This window comes from Corvus cornix, chromosome 26 (assembly GCF_000738735.6).
Source record: "Corvus cornix cornix isolate S_Up_H32 chromosome 26, ASM73873v5, whole genome shotgun sequence".
Taxonomy (NCBI): Eukaryota; Metazoa; Chordata; class Aves; order Passeriformes; family Corvidae; genus Corvus; species Corvus cornix.
The window spans coordinates 2,939,976-2,956,591 of NC_046354.1; the positions used below are offsets into that span (position 1 = coordinate 2,939,976).

Here is a 16,616-nt window from a genome sequence, read left to right on the forward strand (position 1 = left end):
TGTTCCTTGCCCATATTTTGTAAACCTGTTTGGTGGGGAATTGCTGTAGCTGGGAAAAATAACCTTGGACAAAGAGAAATTTGGAGCAATGAGCTGATCCAGAACAGGCACTGAGGCTGCTCATGGATTCAGTCCTTCCCCTTAGCTGTGTCTGGGTTTTAATTCTGGTTCCTTGCTGGTGGCATCCCCTGAGCTTTGTTTTACATGGACAATGATCCTGGTCTCCAACACTTGTATGTACTCTGGAAATTGTTTTGGCATTTAATTCTCCCTTCCCAGCTACAAAATATTCCCTGTGTGGCTGTCCCGGGATGTCCTTGAACTTGGACATGCCAGGTTCAATTTAGGACTTCTTGCAAGTAGAGAAGAAGGAATAAACAGTGCTTTGGCTTTTGCAGTGGCTTCCCATTTTATTTCACTTTGCTTTTATATCCCAAACATCATTGTTTGATAATAAGTTCTTGGGCTCCATCATGATTTGGAAGAGAGCTGTTGGCCCTGAATTAAATCACAGCTCTGATTATTGAAGAGAACAGAGAGAGAAAATTTCTTTTTCACCTTAAATCCTTTTCTTTTCCCCTTTCTAATGCATTTATCTAACCAGCAGCTTTGTTCTAAGGTCTTTTGCCATGAAATATTCCCAGAATGTGATCCCACAGCCTGCCTGTGGGTCACTGCCATCCCTTTCACCACAGCACGGGTTTGGTTGGGGCAGGGAGGGGGAGGAACAAAATACACCCAAAAAAATCCCAAACACCAGAGCTCTGTGTTGTGTGTGTGTGTTCGGAGTCCCACAGGGCCTTGTCTTCCAGAGGCTGGCTCTCCATCCTGCTGGAATCAAAGCTTTGGGAAGCAGGACTGTCCCTGGTGTCCAGGTCTGTCACATCTCTTCATGGATCCTTCCTGATCCTAGGGAGGGAAAAACAGACACGTCCTAGAGACTCTGAGGTGACTCTTCAGGACCCCACAGAAAAGGGAATTCTGCAACAACTGGGATTTCCTTTAGTGGTGTTTCTTTAGGGTTAGACTTGGGGGTGTGAGTAAAATCCCCTTTGCTCTCCATTCCTCTCCCTGTTGCGCTGAATATCATCCATGTGGAGAACAGGGAGGTGTTCTGGTGGCCCTGGAACCTTTTTCATTCTTTGTTCCTGGAGGAGAAAACTGAAAAGCAATAAATCCCTTGGGAATCTGCAACGGGGGAGCCCCTGGAAGGGGAAAGTGACAGTAAGAGAAATCAGAACCCAACTTAAAGAGAGGAGAGTTAACGAGTGCCCCCCTGGGAACCCTCGCTCACCTGAGCCTCAGTGCAAGATCTCAGCCAGCTTCTCCTCGTAGTACTGGAAATTCTCCTGAATATCCTCCCAGGGCACAAAGGACTTGGCCTCCTCCCCTTCCTCCTGCTCCACAAAGTTCTTCCAGACATACTCAAAGTCTTGAGGCTTCATAATCCTCAGCTTGCAGCCGGCCTCCTTCATGCTCCTGAGAGCCGCCTGCATCTCGGGCTCTTCCCACATGAAGAGCCGGCCCACCATGATGGTGAGGCGCAGCCCCTTGTCCTTGCGCAGGGCCTCGCAGATCCTCTCGGCGCAGGTGACGCAGGGGCTGGAGGACACGTACCAGGTGACATCGTGGCGGGCACCCGCCTGGCACGTGGGCAGGATGGTGTTGAAAAAGGCCATCTCGGCGTGGGCGGCCGCGTGCTCGTCCTCCAGGTACCCCCGGCACGTCGCCGACTCCTTGCCCTGCGTCTCCACCACGTAGCACAGGAAGGTTTTGTTCCTGCCCGAGCTGTACTCCACGTTCCTGAACTGGAATTTGAAGAAGATTGCTGGGAGGCGTTCCCTGGGGAGAGGAGAGGAGAGAGGGGGCTCAGAGGCAGATTTAGGCAAGGGTCACACCGGTGTGTCACCCCTGTGGGTCACCCCGGTGTGGGACCATGGACAAATCACTGCATCCCCCCTGATTTCTCTGTGTTCAAAGGTTTAGGTTGTAAAATATCCAGGATCAAATCCGACTTTGCTGTGAAAAGGTGGATTTCCTGCTGGAGTCCCTACTGATAAACTTCATCTACTCTTTTAATTTATTGTCCAGCTCTTTCCTTCTGTGGCTCCGGATAAGTGAGGAGAGATCACCTTGTGATGGAACATCTCACAGGATGGCTCTGGAGACAGGGGAAGGGAGTGGGATGGAAAAGAGTAGGAAAAAATGCACGTGCTTCCAAGAATAGTGCTTTCCTACTTTGTATCCTGTGGCTCTTTGGGTAATGATTCTTTAATTAATGATTTTTTGAAGGGCAGACATGAGACACCCATTCCAGAGCCATGTCTGCAATGAGTTGTTTCACAATAACATCAGGTTTTTAAATATATCAGAGGCACAGGGAGTTTCATCCCTGATTTAACTCTCTGACAGCAAAGGGGTCACAGCAGTGAGGAGGTTGGCTCTGGGTTTTGATGGAACAGCTGAAGCAGCAGCAACCTGCTCCAGGATGGATTGACTCAGGATGGATTGACTGGGAGCTGGATTTAGCCAGCCCTTCCAGATGGATTTTATTGCTTATCTCGGCGTGTGCCTGAGCTTAGCTGGGATGTTCACCTCCATCTCTGCTCCCAGCAATACGGAATCTGCATTAGTTCAATTAATAACGTTCCAATCAGGAATATAAACCACACTCAGGCAGCTCATTCCAAAGCCTGGCAACCCTTTCCATGAAGAAATTCCCCCTGATGTCCGACCTGAACCTCGCCTGGCACAGTTTGAGGCTGTTTCCCCTCATCCTGGTGTCTGGGAGAAGAGGCTGATCCCCACCTGACTTCAACCTCCTGTCAGGGGGTTGTGGAGAGTGAAAATGTGTGTGGAAATCATTTAAAAGCTGTTCACAGGCACTGAATTCCCACATTATTCTCAATATAAACCCCTGCTCTGACACCAGGCTGGGGTGGAACAGCTCACCTGAGGATAGGAAAGGTCAAAATTGAAACCTTCCTCCTCCAACTGCTCTGAAAAGCATCATTAAATGGCTTTTTTTCAGCGATTTCTAAATGCTCCAACCTAATTTATCAAAGTTTTCCCTGGGTAGCAAAGTGTTAGATCACACTGAGACCAAAAAAAGTGGAAAATTTGAGGCAGAATCCTCAGTCTGGGATTGAAGTTGCTGAAACCAGGTGGGCTGGAGGAAAGAGCAGCTGCCCAGTGTGACCCTGGCACTGTCAGACAGAAGGGAAGCAAAACTTCTAATGAGGGAATTAAAATGTGGATTATTGGAGAGAGTAACAAGGCCCAAGGAATTACTCCTACAAGGAGCCCCATTTACACCTGGGGAAAGTGGAAATAAATATGTCAGGAAATGTCCCCAGATTGGGATTACAGGCATCCAGCTCTGTGTTCAGCCAAAAAAAAAATGGGATAATATTCTTAAAGAGAGTAATTGGCTTCCCAGAGTTTCCTGGAAGCCAGACTCCTCCTGGAGCTACAAGCAGCAGAGTGAGAACTTGGCTGGCAGTCCTGAGATGCCCCTAATCCGAGGGCTAAAGCTGAAATGCAACATAATTGGGTTTAAGTGCTTCTTCCCTGGCTGCAGCTGTGTTTCCTCAGCACTCATACAACTGCCTTGATTGGCTGGGAATTTGTAAATCATTGGAAAAATCCACGTGGTGATCCCAGGCCAAGGCCTGGCCTGAACTCTCAGTGTGCTTCTTAAAATGAAAGTGAAAAAAAAAACCCTGGGGTTTTAGGACCTCTTTTGGGGTCCTTTAGGATTCCTGCTTTGCTTTTTCACTCTGCCCTTTCCAGGATGGAAAATCCTGTCAAATCCTGGGATACCCATGGCATTCCAACAAAGGATTTAATTGCAGGATGGTGCTGAGGAAGCGTTTCGGCTGTGGTGAGCGCAGGGCCTTGGGTTTAGCAGGGAAGTTTGGACATCCTGCTCAGTCCCTCAGCATTTCTAACTGCAGGTTGAATGTTCCAAGGCTGGAAAACCCAATTTCCTCATTAAAATTCATTTTAGGACATGTCTGAAGTGTTCAGAACTTTTCCCAGTGGTTTATATCCACAACTGTTGATGCCTTAGCTCCATTCCTAGCAGAGGGATGTTCTTTCCTTAAAAGCCACAGCTAATCACTGTTATTTCTATGGTTGTATGTGGCAGAGACCATTCCAAGAAGGGATTTTTTTTTCACAGCAGTCACATTTTGAGAAGAAAATGGAGATTTTTCCACTCCTGGGCAGGAATGGAACCCAATTTTGTGACAGAGGTGCTGTCCTGCCTCACTCAACCTGGTCAGAACAAGCAGCCAAATTTCACCTGCAGAATCCTTCCTGCCAGAGCCCATGGCACAGGCACAGGGATTCCAGGGGATATTTTGGAGGTCTGAGCTTTACTTTTAAGCAGCTGGAAGAAATCCTGGGTTTGGTTTATTTGCTGGGACACTCCTTTGGTGACTGATAAGGGGAATGTGAGGGGAGAGGGACTCATCCTGCTGCTCCTCCAGGGAGCATTTGGGAATGCTTGGAGGGAGCAAACACTGAGGGCTTTTCCTACTTGCAGCTGTCAGTTATGGCTGAGAGTTCAGCTTCCACCAGCTCCCTGTGATATCCTGCTTTTCCAAAGGCCAGGCTCCCTGCTGCCTGCTGCCTTCAAAACTGCCTCTTGTTTTGGAGCCTTTCTGCTAGCTGGGCTTTTTGGTTCCTTTAGGAAAGTCGGGTTCCAGCTGTGGCTGTGGAGCTCTTGAAAATAGGAACCTTTAGGTCTCTTGAAAAATCTGGCCCTCAGGCCCATCAAGCCAAGCAGCCATAGGGTGATTTTCCTGATCAAGGTGTGTTTTTCCTGATCCACAGGTGGAGAAACTCTCAGACAAGAGCCATTGATCACAGCAAGAAATCAATACCGAGCTCTCATTAAAGCCAACACCTCCGTCCCCATCCCACCAGCAGGGCTGGGAGAGAACCAGCACTGCAGAAACAGAGCTGTTCCTATAAAACAAGTGGATTTCTGTGCCTGCCTGGTGGGAGTCCATCCTCTAAAAGTCAGCAAAACTTAGAACAGAACCCCACAACGAATCCAAACCATTTCAGGCTCTTCAGAAACGCACCACCAGAAGATGCTGCTTGTGTTGCCCCACATAACAGCTGAGGCAGAGCTCTCTGAACACCCCCAATTCCATATTTAAATCCCGATCTCTTACCCTGTCACAATCTCAAAGGGTGGCAGGTCCTCCCTCTTCACCTTCTTCTTCTTCCCCTCTCCCTCCTCGGCGTTGTCGGGTTCCCCGTTCTGGGCATTGCTGGGCTCCTCCTGCTTCTCTGCCATCTTCCCCAGGACACTGGCACCGAGCCGTGGCCACTGGGAGAGAGAAAGAGCAATTTCTGAGAGCTCTGGGAGCCGAGGGAGGAGGGAAAACAGGGCTGGGAGTTCCTGCCCCAGGCACAGTTGTCAGGACCTAAATATGGAACAAAGCGGCAGCGGCAGGGGCTGGACGGGGTTGGGTGACCCAGGGCTCTCAGGTGTCACCTCCTTCCCCTGCTCTCTCCAGCTCCTTTCAGCAGTCCCTCTTGCTCCCCTTTTAATTGCAAACCAAGTGACAACTTCGCAGTGGGCGGGATGAGCCCATAATTTTCCCTGATGGAAAATCCTGGAAGCTCAAGCGTGTATTTATCCCTTGGGGTGACAGACGGCTGGCAAGGGGCACCTCCCTGCTCCCCCAGCCCTCTCCCTCCTCTGCCAGTGGATTCCATCGCTGACCTTGAAGGACCAGCTCAGCCTGGCCTCGCTCAGGCAGGAGGGGAAGGGGTCGTGGCCGTTTTGGTGGAAAATCCCTGGGTTTGGCCGGTTTGGCTTCGTGGATCACCTGGAGCATCCCAGCAGGAGTCCCGTGGTTCCTCCCGCCCTGCTTATCCAGGACTCTGAGGGGGAAATCTCCTCGTTGGAGCTGTAAATCCAAGCCAGAACCTTGTCCCAAATATTTGAAAGCCCAGCTGGAATTCCCAGTGGGCAGCAGTGCTGCTTCTCCCATTGTTCTGTGTTTTTCCTCCCCATAAATTCTGAGTGTTCCATAAATTCCCAGTTCACTGGCACATATCTGGGCTGGAGGGGTTTTCCCTCTGTGTTTCCTTCAGGATTGTATGAAATTATCCCAGCTTCTCACTCTCCATTTCAATCATTTACAGTTTGCATCAATCCCACCTGAGCCAAGCTTAACGAAAACCTGGGCGAGGTTTTCCCAGGGACCAATCCTGGCCATGCCACGGGGCAAAGGAAAAGGGAAAAGTGTGGCAGTGCAGGATTTTGGAATCAGAGCACATTGGAAATCAAAACCTGCAGAACTGTGGGCCCTGCACTTAGCTCAGAACGCACCACCAGCAAACCTGGAGTAAAGATGGAATATTCAGCTGTGTTTGATGGAGTATTCAGTCAGTGTCAGTGGAAAAACTTGCTCTTCGTTTGAGAAGGAGAAGAGGTATTCCATAAAAATCAAATCAGTGGGAATACCTGCTTTGTGATCCTGTTCAATTCAGCTCTCTGGAGCCTTGTGAGGAGGCTGCACCATCACAAAGTGAAATAAATCCACGCCATCGGGCAGGTCATTTATTACCAGAGAAAATGAATAATAAATTATCACGGATAATTAGTTCTGGCTGTTCTTCCCAGCCCCCTTGCCATCACCCTGCCTTGCCGTGCTGGATATCCTTTGGAGCTTTTCCTCGGTGCCACCATGGATGCAGTTTTTGGGGACAGAGCACCCCTTTGAGGAGTTGTTGTTTAGTTGGTGTTGTTTAGGTGACAGAGCTGGCATCTAGAGCTCTGTGGTGACAGCCCAACCAAGGATTTGACTAATTCCAAGACATCCTATCCATGGAACATATATCTTCCACGGTGCAGGGTTTTATTTCTTTTTAAGCCTAAAATACTTTCCTGCAGGGCAGGGGTGGTGTTTTGCCTCCTGCGTGGTGACAACGCTCAAGTTCCACCTCTCCTGGCCGATTGCTGTCACCTCTGACATTTCAGGGGCTGCTTTTGGGGTGGGAATCCTCTCCCAATGACTGACAGCTCATTTCCTCCTAATCCTGATATTTTCAAGCAGCATCTCAGCCCCTCTCCAGTCCCTCTGACCCACTCTGCTTTATTTTTGGAAGCTCTTCATGGCTGAGGTCCCAGCTTTGCTGCAGCTTTAGTCTGGCCCCTCCAGGGGCTGAGCTCTAATCTAATCTGGGGAATGTGGCACCGAGGCTCCCCCTCTCTCCAGCCCTTCCCAGCTGCTTCCCAGCTCCTTCTAGGGCAGCGCTTGGAACAGCCACGATCCTCCCCCCACTGCAGCCAAAAATATAAAAGGGCACCACGGAGCTGCTGTGTTGGAGCTGGGGGTGGGTGAGGGCTCTGGTGGCTGTTTGTGACCCCAAACGTGTCCCCAGGGGCTCACAGAGGGGCCTCCCAGCAGCGCTCAGGGGACCCCAAATCATGCACCTGCCAGCCAGAGTTTGTACTGAGCTTCCCCTGCACCTGTCCCTGTCCCCATTGATTTAATATTTTCTCCAGCTGGCTCTGAATTTGTTCATAAAATCCCAGGATCACCGAGGCTGGAAAATCTCTCTGGGATCATCGAGTCCCTCCTGTGCTCGATCCCTACCCTGAGCACTCAGTGCCACGTCCAGGTGGCACCTCCAGGGATGGGCACTCCAAACCTCCCTGGGCAGCCCTTTCCAACCCTTTCCATGAGGAAATTCCTGCTGAAATTCCAACCTGAGCCTCCCCTGGCCCAGCCTGAGGCCGTTTCCTCTCCTCCTGTCCCTGTTCCCTGGGAGAAGATCCCAAATCCCCCCGGCTCCCCCCTCCTGCCAGGGAGTTGTGCAGAGCCACAAGGTCCCTCCTGATCCCCCTTTTCTCCAGGCTGAGCCCCTTTCCCAGCTTCCTCAGCCCCTCACAGACAGAGCCCTGCCGGGGGGGTCACAGCTCAGCCACAGGGGACACCCAGGACAGGGCTAAGGGACAGCCTGTGCTGGGAGAAGCTTCCAGGCTTTGCTGGATTTATGGATAATGAGGATCCTTCATCCATCCAAGTCCAGAGCAGCTTCTCCAGTGACTTTAGAGGCACCTCTGAGCACTCTGATGGCTTTTATCTCCTAAACAGGGATCTCTGCTTATCCCTGGGCCTGTGTCCCCTGCAGGTCGTGTGCTGTCCCTCTCCTTGCAGCAGGAATTCCCGGATTTAACCTGCCTGTTCCCTTTCCCCATCTCCCACACCTGCCTGCCACAGGCCGTGCCAGGAAAAGGCCGCTTTTATGGCATTCTGGGGCCGGAGGAACATTTCGGGATAGATGTGAGAGTGAAATAAGAGCCTGGCCGGGTGAGTCATGGCTCAGCCGTGCTCTCCATGCCGAGGGGACAGCTGGTGGCACTAACAAAACATCTCCCTAGAGACATCGTCTGGCAGCCAGCCCCCTCCTGCTTTTTCCAGCTGTAACCACGGGACAAATAAATAAATAAACACTGACAGCTTCCCTTCCTTCCTCCCTCCCTTCAGGGTTCTCACCTGTCCCTCTCCTCCTGCCTCAGCACCACAAAGGTTTCAAGGAAGGGCTGGAAACGCTCCTGTCCCACGAGGTTGAGCTGGGCAGTGCCCAAATCCCGGTGTAAGCTGCTCCAGCTGGGCTGAGCCCCAGCTGAGGGATGCTCTCACCTCTGTACCTGCCTTATCTTCCCAGCCAAACCCTCCCTGGCTCAATCTTCACACCCCTGCACATGAGGAGCCTTGGCAGGCGCTGCTGCCTCCCCAATTAATTCCAAGCCCAACTGGGAGTTAATGACAGCTCCCAGCAGCATGTGAGCTCCTGCTGTCGTTTCCTGGGAGCAGCTCTGGGGGAAAGAGAGCTCCAGCCCTGCTGGAGCTGCTCCGAGCACAGGAATTTCGGTCCTGCAGCACCCAGAGCCAGGGCAGGGCCTGGCAGGGTGGCTGTGTCACCTGCACGGAGGTGCCAAACCCTGGCTGGCGCCTCACTGGGTGCTCTAGCACAGCTCCAGGCTGTGGCAACTCAGGGAAAGCTCCGTCCTGCTGCAGCCAGAGTGCTGGGACAGCTGGGGAATCATGGGGTGAGGGAAGGGGAGGGGAAGGAAAGGAAAGAGGAAAGGAAAGGGGAAAGGAAAGGAGAAAGGAGAAAGGAAAGGAGAAAGGAAAGGAGAAAGAGAAAGGAGAAAGGAAAGGAAAGGAGAAAGAGAAAGGAAGGAAAGGGAAAAGGAAAGGGGAAAGGAAAGGGGAAAGGAAAGGGAAAGGGAAAGGCAGGAGGAGGAGTTGGTTGGCTGTGCACAAATCCTGAGGCTGCAGCATCCAGGGAGCGACCACTGGGCCCGAGGGGCACCCTCAGTTTAATGGGAAATTCCTCCTCCTGGAGAGAGGGGCTGGAGTCTGGAGTGAGGAGTGCCACCAGCCCTTGGGAGCCACCGGGAGCCCCTCAGGAGTCACGGGGACCACGGCACATCCCTGGGCTGGGACACTGTGCTCTGTCCAAGGGCTGGTCTGCAGTTGGGGTTGGACAAACACGAGCTTGGACGGGGCTTGGAGCAACCTGGGACAGTGGGAGGTGTCCCTGCCACGACAGGGGGTGGGATGGGACGATCCTGAAGTCGCCTTCCATCCCAAACCAATCCAGGATTCTGTGAAACCAAGGCTGGTTTGGGGCTGTGCTGCTCAGTCTGGGCAAGAAACCCTCCAGATGACTTTGAAATGTCATTAAAGTTATTTTCATGCAAGGGGGCTCAGTGTATCTGTTTAAACAGCAAATGCACCAAATGATGCTTTAAATATTAATACAGGAGGGTTTCTCGCTGAATTTAATTTTCCCGATTGATTTCAAGCTGCTCTGGATAGCACAGGGAGGAACATTTGCTATTTTTGCTGCCTGTAAGAAGAGGTAGGAGGCAAAGAAAAGCTCCTGCTGCTCTTACAGGTGGGCAGGGAGGAGGAGGAGAAACTGGAAGGAAAACAAGAACAAGGCAGCCAGTCCCAGCAGCTGGGAAAATGGGGAGGGCAAACGTGGGGAAAAATCTATTAATCTTGATTTCAGATTTTCCTTTGCCTGCAGAAAAAAAAGTGCGAAGAGGAAATAGACCCAATTTATGAAAGCTGATCAAATATGCATTCATCTATTTAATTGGAAATGTTATTAAAGAGTTGCAGGTATGAGCCAGATCGAGAGCCACCAATTTAAATGTGATTTAAATAATTCTCTCCCCTTTCCAAAAGGAGATAAAGGTTCATTTAATCCCTCCTGGCCTCTCTGGATGGCCCTGCTCATCCCTGTTCCCTGAGGACAGGATGGACTGAGCCTAAATCAGCCTTGACTCCCCCAAATCCAATGTGCAGCCAGACCCCGCCTTCATTGGAGGGAGAAATAATTCCCATTTACCTGTCCTTGGGCATGGGAGACACAGGAGCTGTAAATAAGCACAGTGGTAACACAGAAAAGAAAGCCCCGAAGTGTTAAAGGATTTCTTTTTTATTTCTTTTTTTTTTGTAAAGCAGCTTTTGATGTCTCCAGTGCTGCTGGCAGAGCTTTGTGGGGCTGCTCCTGCTCCCAGCCTCAGCTGCTCCACGGCCTTTTCCTGCAGCTTTTCCTTGGGAGAGCACAGCCCTGGGCTGGCAGCAGCCCTGGGAAAAGGTAGCCTGAGCCAGGGGGGAAAAAGAATGGATCAGAATCACCCAATTTTATGAGGAACTACAAATTCCAGCTGCTCTCAGCTCCTGGGGTTCAATTCTCGGTGGTGCTGAGGCCCCCGCTCTGCCTGAGCTGGATCCAGGAACATCCAGCATCTCCCAAAATCCAGCTCGATGTGAGTCAGGGAGGAGCCCAGAGCCAGGAATTGTCCTGCTCACCTCAGGGCTGGGGTGACAGGACAGAGGAGCCCCTCAGGGAGATGTCCCCAAGGGAATGTGGCCCTGCTGTCCCCAAGGAGGGGCCTTGGGCACTTTTGGGGTCCAAACCCGCCTGGGCCATGCACTCCCAACCCGCCCCAGGGAGTGATGAATCCACCTGTGGAGCCTTCCCAATCCCCTTCCCTTGATCCCGTGAGCTTTTGGAACCAATACAGCGAGAATAACTGGGATTTATTTCTTTATTCTCCCAAAAAACCCCAATGGCTTCTTTTTATTCAAAGCGAATACAATTTATGTTACAGCCCCAGCAAAGCCCTCCCACCCCCTTTGGGGTACCCCCCACCCCCAATTACAGCCCCAATTACAGCCAGTGCCAGGAAGATGATCCACATGCCCCTTCTCTTCACATTTCGTGCTTTTAGCAATTCAAAACAACATAAATTCTGTCTGGAGACCCCAGAGCTCAGGTTTCTACAAAAGGCCGGCATAAGGGATGGACAAGGATGAGTCCATGCACCCCTTGTGTCTGATTCCATCCCATTCCTTCGGAATTCCTTGGATTTTAACCTTTCCTGATTAATGACGGAATGGAAATGCTCTGGGATGAGGCACTTGCACTGCACCTGACAGACTTTGTCGGGGCTTTTTGCCAATTAAATAATTAATTACAGCCTTCCAGGCAGTGGGAGCAGCCTCACAAATTTTACAGATTCTCGTGTCTCTGCACTTGAGAAAAAGAACAAAATGAAATGTTTTCTTCAAAGGCACTGGTGTGAGTTTTTCAGTTCTGATGAGGAATGGCACGCTGAGGTGGAAGAGAGGAATTTCCTCTTGGGAGAAGCATTTGCATGCTGCTCACTGCTGCTTTATCCTGGAGCAGGGAGGGGAAGGAGTGGGATGCTCCCCAAACAGGAGGCAAAACCCAGTCTCCATCCACCAGCAGAACCAGCCCCATCCCTGCTGGCAGATAAAGAGCTGAAGCACAAACCAGGGGATACAGGAACACGAAGCAACGGCACAAGGAGTGAAAAATCGAGAAATTTATTTTAAAAAATGGAGTAATTTCTTTAAAAAAATCAAGTAATTAAAAAAAACCCAAGTAATTTCTTTTAAAAAGTAATTGAAAAAAAACCCAAGTAATTTCTTTTAAAAATCAAGTAATTGAAAAAAAAAACCCAAGTCATTTCTTTTTAAAAAAATCAAGTCATTTCTTTTTAAAAAAATCAAGTCATTTCTTTTTAAAAAAATCAAGTCATTTCTTTTTAAAAAAATCAAGTCATTTCTTTTTAAAAAAATCAAGTCATTTCTTTTTAAAAAATAAAGAGATTAAAAATAAAATCAAGTTCTTAAAAAATGGGTGTGCAGAGGTGAAGGGCATTTTGGTTTGGTCCCAGCAGAGGAGATGGGATTTGCCACGTGTGTGACCAAGCTCAGCTCTCGGGGGGTGGTGGCAGTGGTGAGGGGTGCCCGGGGTTCCCAGCCTGAATTATGCCAGATCATTTGGCTGCTGGAATTTGACCTGGTGGCTTTAAGGACAGGGAGCAGCTGTAGCCCCCAAACCCGCTGGAGAAAACCCCGTCAGGCTGCCCAGACCCCTTAAAGGAAGGAATGGTGCAAACCTCTCACAGAGCCACGGTGGAGCTGAGAGGAGGAGGAGGAGGAGAGGAGGAGGAGGAGGAGGGAGGAGGAGGAGGAGGAGGAGGAGGCAAGTCCCAAAATGAACCCCCCGAATTCTTACACCTTGGTTCACCTCAGGACAGTTTCGTTATGCCAAACGCCTCGGTTTAGTCGCTCTTGCCCGGCTTCTGCTCGGGGTTGTCCTTCCAGATGCGGATGGTGAGGCAGGTGGCCATGGCCAGCCAGCCCAGGTAGGGCAGCAGCAGCAGCGCTGCCACCGAGTTGATGCGGTACCAGGAGCACGCGGTGCCTATGGCCAGCCCGTCCAGGAGCAGGATATCGATCAGGGCCTGCGGCAGAGAGAACACGGTGATTGCAGGCTCGGGAGAGCGGCACAGCCCCGCCCGGCACCGCCAAAATATCCCGGGCCAGGTTGTGGGGAGGTGGGACAGGGATGGGGGTGTTCGCGCTGGGGCGATCCCAAACCCCAGGACATCGTCCCTGGGCTCCAATCAGAGGGATCTGAGTGTGTCACACCGGGGGCTGAGACTAATTAATGTGCTCTTCTCTGCTCATTATCGAGTCCCGAAGATTAACACCCTGTTCACGGCGCGCGTCCCCTTTGCTGACGACAGAACCCGCTCGTGGTGGTGGCCGTGGCCACTGAACCAACTTTCCAATGCCACCTTTCACCCCCAGAGTGGCAACATCCAGGTGGAAACGCAAATCCCCATCTGTGCCCCTGTCACTTCAGGCTCTGGCACCTGAGGCAGTGCCTGGTGGCCCAGCCCGGGTGTGGCAGTGCCCCAGCCCCGCCCTGGCTGTGCCCGATAAGCCCCCGGCAGCTGCTCCCCGCCGGGGATGCCGACAGTGCTGTTGTCGCTCAGGGTGTGACCCCCCAAAGGACTTTATCTCCCAGCCCGGACCCTTAACTGGGGGGTGCAGCCCTGGCACTGCCCGGCCCCATCTCCCACCTGGCTATCGGAGCGGGCCGAGGCTGGAGGGGGCTGATACTATTGTCCGGGGGCACGGGCAGCTGGAGCTGGGCTAAAGCTCCCTGTACGGTCACATAATTCTCCTCAGCACCGCTCCAAAGCACCCCAAACCCGGCTGCAAAGCCCCAGTTACCATGTTCAGGTTGCGGGCACCGAAGAACAAGGGGGGCCATGCCCAGTTCAGCGCCAGCTGAGCCCCGTAGAGCCCCAGGGGGACGATGGCCTTGCTGCTGCAGCCACCCAGGTCGTTCCACACCAGGTAGGAGGCGTAGCTGTGAGGAGGGACACTCGTTAGTGCCCGCAGCCACCCTTGGGAGGGCCAGAGGAGCGTTTTCCCCGCCGGGGGTTTGCAGGAGAGCTGTGTTTGCACAGCAGCATCCACGTCAGGCACTGAGCTGCTCTCTGGGAGCAGGGACAGGACCCAGGGAACAGCTCAGGGGAGGTTTAGGTTGGGTATCAGGGAAAGGTTCTTCCCCAGAGGGTGCTGGGCACTGCCCAGGCTCCCCAGGGAATGAATGGGCACGGCCCCGAGGCTGCCAGAGCTCCAGGAGCGTTTGGACAGCGCTGCCAGGGATGCCCAGGGTGGGATTTTGGGGTGTCTGTGCAGGGCCTGGAGTTGGACTGGATGATGCCCTTCCAGCTCGGGCTATTCCATGATTCCATTCTATGATTCCATGTCCCTCGCTCCTCCCAAACCTCCCCTGCCCCACACCTGAGTGGCTCCTGTCCCCTGCCCAGTGCCATGGCTGGTTGTGGCACCTCCCCCAGGCTGTGCCCCCGCTAGCGCAGTGCCAGGCTCACACCTGACATTCCCTGCTGGTCCAGGATACCCCAAACCCCCGGGCAGAGCCTGGCAGGGCTGCTGTGGCTGTGCCAGGGGCAGCAGGACGGGAGGCAGCGGTCTCAGCACTCACCCCATGCCCGTGTACAGCACGGTCCAGGCCACAGGGAACACTCTGCGGGATGGGCACCAGGAAGGCTTTTTCAGCTTCTCGTACCACGCTGGGATTTCCTTCCGGTTGAGGAACCAGCCAAGGAAACCTCCGACGTGGGGCAGGACGGTGAAGCCCACGGTGTAAGCCCACATCCTCCCTCAGGGGCTCAACGTCTCCTTTTTCCGGCTCTAAGTTAAAAACAAAATCCCAGCATCACTTTTAAAGGACATTTTTTTCCCTACTTCCATCCTCTAATTCCGTGTTCCACTTCAGCCCCCAAGGCAGATGGACAGGATTTAATGTGTTTAGTCCCCTCTGCCCCTCTCTGAAATGGGGATTATTCCAGTCTGGGACATTTTCCCCCCTGATTTTCCCACTCTTTCACAGCTCCCTGCAATATTCCTGCGAGGTGGGAGGACTGTGAGCAGACAGGGCTGTAGGGGCTGTCCCCATCCCTGCTCCCGAGACTGGCAGGCTCTGAGGTGCCTCCTGGAGCTGCTCCCCCTCCTCTGCTGCCCTCAGGATGAAAACCCAAACTCCGTTCAGACTTGCCCATGATTTTTCACCGTGGATTTCTATTTTAATTTCTCTTTTGAAAGAGGTCTATGAAAGAAAAATCGTTCCAGCGGCTTGAAGTGCTCCAGGAACCCACAGCAGAGGGGACTCCCACCTGCGCAAGGGGTGAGCTGAGGCTCAGGGGGAGTTTCTGGATTTGCTCACGGGCTGCCTCTTGGATAAAACCAAGGGAAAATTGCTTTAACAATAAAAACATTCCCACCCAACGCAGGGTAACACCAGGACACATCCAGAATTCAGTGCTTGTCCCCTATCTTCCCCTGCAGAGCTCCGAACCTGCCACTCTTCCATCCTCCCCAAAACCCCCTTCCCTCCGGATCCATCCCGGAATCAAACCCCAATTAACATTCGTCAGGGCTGCCACGCAGGGGCCGCCAGGAGCGCAGTTCTGTGCTGTCAGCACGAGCACAAAATGCACCTGGGAAGGTTTGGGATTTAGGAATGCAAGAGGAGCACGGAGCAGTCCCTGAGCCAGGGAAATGTCACGGAGCCCGGAGCACTGCTCAGGAAAACAGGGAGTAGAGGATGGAACTGACCTGAACAGGCTCTGGGTGGGATTTCAGTTCGCAATTAACACCCGGCTGCACCCTCAGCTAATTGCTCTTGTTGTTAGCACACCACAACGTGTTTGGGAATGCGGTGGGAGCCGACTCCCACCTCACCGAGGAACAAACACCCCAGGCACCAACCAATTCCTTCATCTGACAATTTATGGCACTCTTAATTAGCCACAGAACCAGGAAACGACTGAAAACGGAGACAAATCCCAGCTCAGTCCTGCTTTAAATGTGACCCAGCCCCGCCGAGTTCTGCTTCCCACACACACCGCAGGAACGGAATATGGGAAAAGCGGATTTCCCCCAATTCCTTTGCAGCTGCAGAGGCGAAGGAGGGTTGAAAAACTTTCTTTTGCCTCGCAGTGCCGTCCCTGGAGCTGCCTGAACCTTACCTGGGTCAGTGCCTCGCTCTGCCTGGCCGAGGAAAGGGCTTGGACATCCAGGACCGGCCCGTCCCCGCCGCCGGCGATCCCCGTATGCCGCGGTTGGCAGCGGGGTTTTACCCAAATAGCCCCAAACTGGGCGGTGGGGTGGGGCTGGATCAGATTAAACCGGGGAGCTCCCGCTGGGGACAATCACCGGGAGTTTGGGGTGCTGGAACCCGTCAAGGGCACGGTGGCTTTGGGGCTGGCACCGCCGGGATGGACCCAGATCCGCACCTCGGGTCACATCCCAGAGCGTGTCCCTGGGGTGGGAACGGGACAGGAGCTGCTGTGCTGTTCGGTGTCCCTGTCACACTCAGGGGGTGTCCCTGAGTTCACCCATGTTCACGGGCTGTCCCTAACACACTCACAGGGTGCCCCTGCCACAGTCAGAGGTGTCCCTGCCACACTCAGGGGCTGTCCCTGCCACATTCATGGTGTGTCCCTGTCATACTCATGGGCTGTCCCTGCCACGTTTGTGGGATGTCACTGTCGCACTCATGGGGTGTCCCTTCTGCATGTAAAGGGTGTCCCTGCCACACTCCTGGGGTGTCACTGCCACATTCACAGGGTGTCCCTGTCACACTCCTGGACTGCCCTGCCCCTGCCGTGCCCCAGGCGCTCATTAACACGCCATTAATTAACCAGG

The 16,616-nt window shown here is 52.7% G+C and overlaps 1 protein-coding gene across 2 annotated transcripts; it reads right to left on the reverse strand.

Annotated features, from left to right (window-relative positions):
- Window positions 1–384: 384 nt before the first annotated feature.
- Window positions 385–16,027, reverse strand: APOBEC2 (apolipoprotein B mRNA editing enzyme catalytic subunit 2). 2 transcript variants are annotated; one of them, XM_039565410.1, is made up of 6 exons: window positions 15,938–16,027; window positions 14,392–14,600; window positions 13,611–13,749; window positions 5,187–5,344; window positions 1,295–1,842; window positions 385–909 (listed from the first exon to the last, which is right to left on the reverse strand). In XM_039565410.1, the coding sequence occupies exons 2-5, from the start codon at window positions 14,562–14,564 to the stop codon at window positions 1,302–1,304; spliced, it is 1,011 nt and encodes a 336-aa protein (XP_039421344.1). In that variant the 5' UTR covers window positions 14,565–14,600; window positions 15,938–16,027; the 3' UTR covers window positions 385–909; window positions 1,295–1,301. The 2 variants fall into 2 exon arrangements, with proteins under 2 accessions (XP_039421344.1, XP_019144551.1); XM_019289006.3 differs by lacking the exons at window positions 13,611–13,749; window positions 14,392–14,600; window positions 15,938–16,027 and adding an exon at window positions 5,442–5,520.
- Window positions 16,028–16,616: the final 589 nt, after the last annotated feature.

What these genes read in the sequence shown, in the direction of transcription:
- APOBEC2 (XM_039565410.1), bottom strand. Translation starts at nt 14,564, where the DNA reads ATGTGGGCTTACACCGTGGGCTTCACCGTCCTGCCCCACGTCGGAGGT. An exon ending in GTGCCCGCAACCTGAACATG is followed by an intron (nt 5,345 to 13,610) that starts GTAACTGGGGCT and finishes TCTCTCTCCCAG; the next exon opens with TGGCCACGGCTCGGTGCCAG. An exon ending in CCCTTTGAGATTGTGACAGG is followed by an intron (nt 1,843 to 5,186) that starts GTAAGAGATCGG and finishes TCCTCTCCCCAG; the next exon opens with GGAACGCCTCCCAGCAATCT.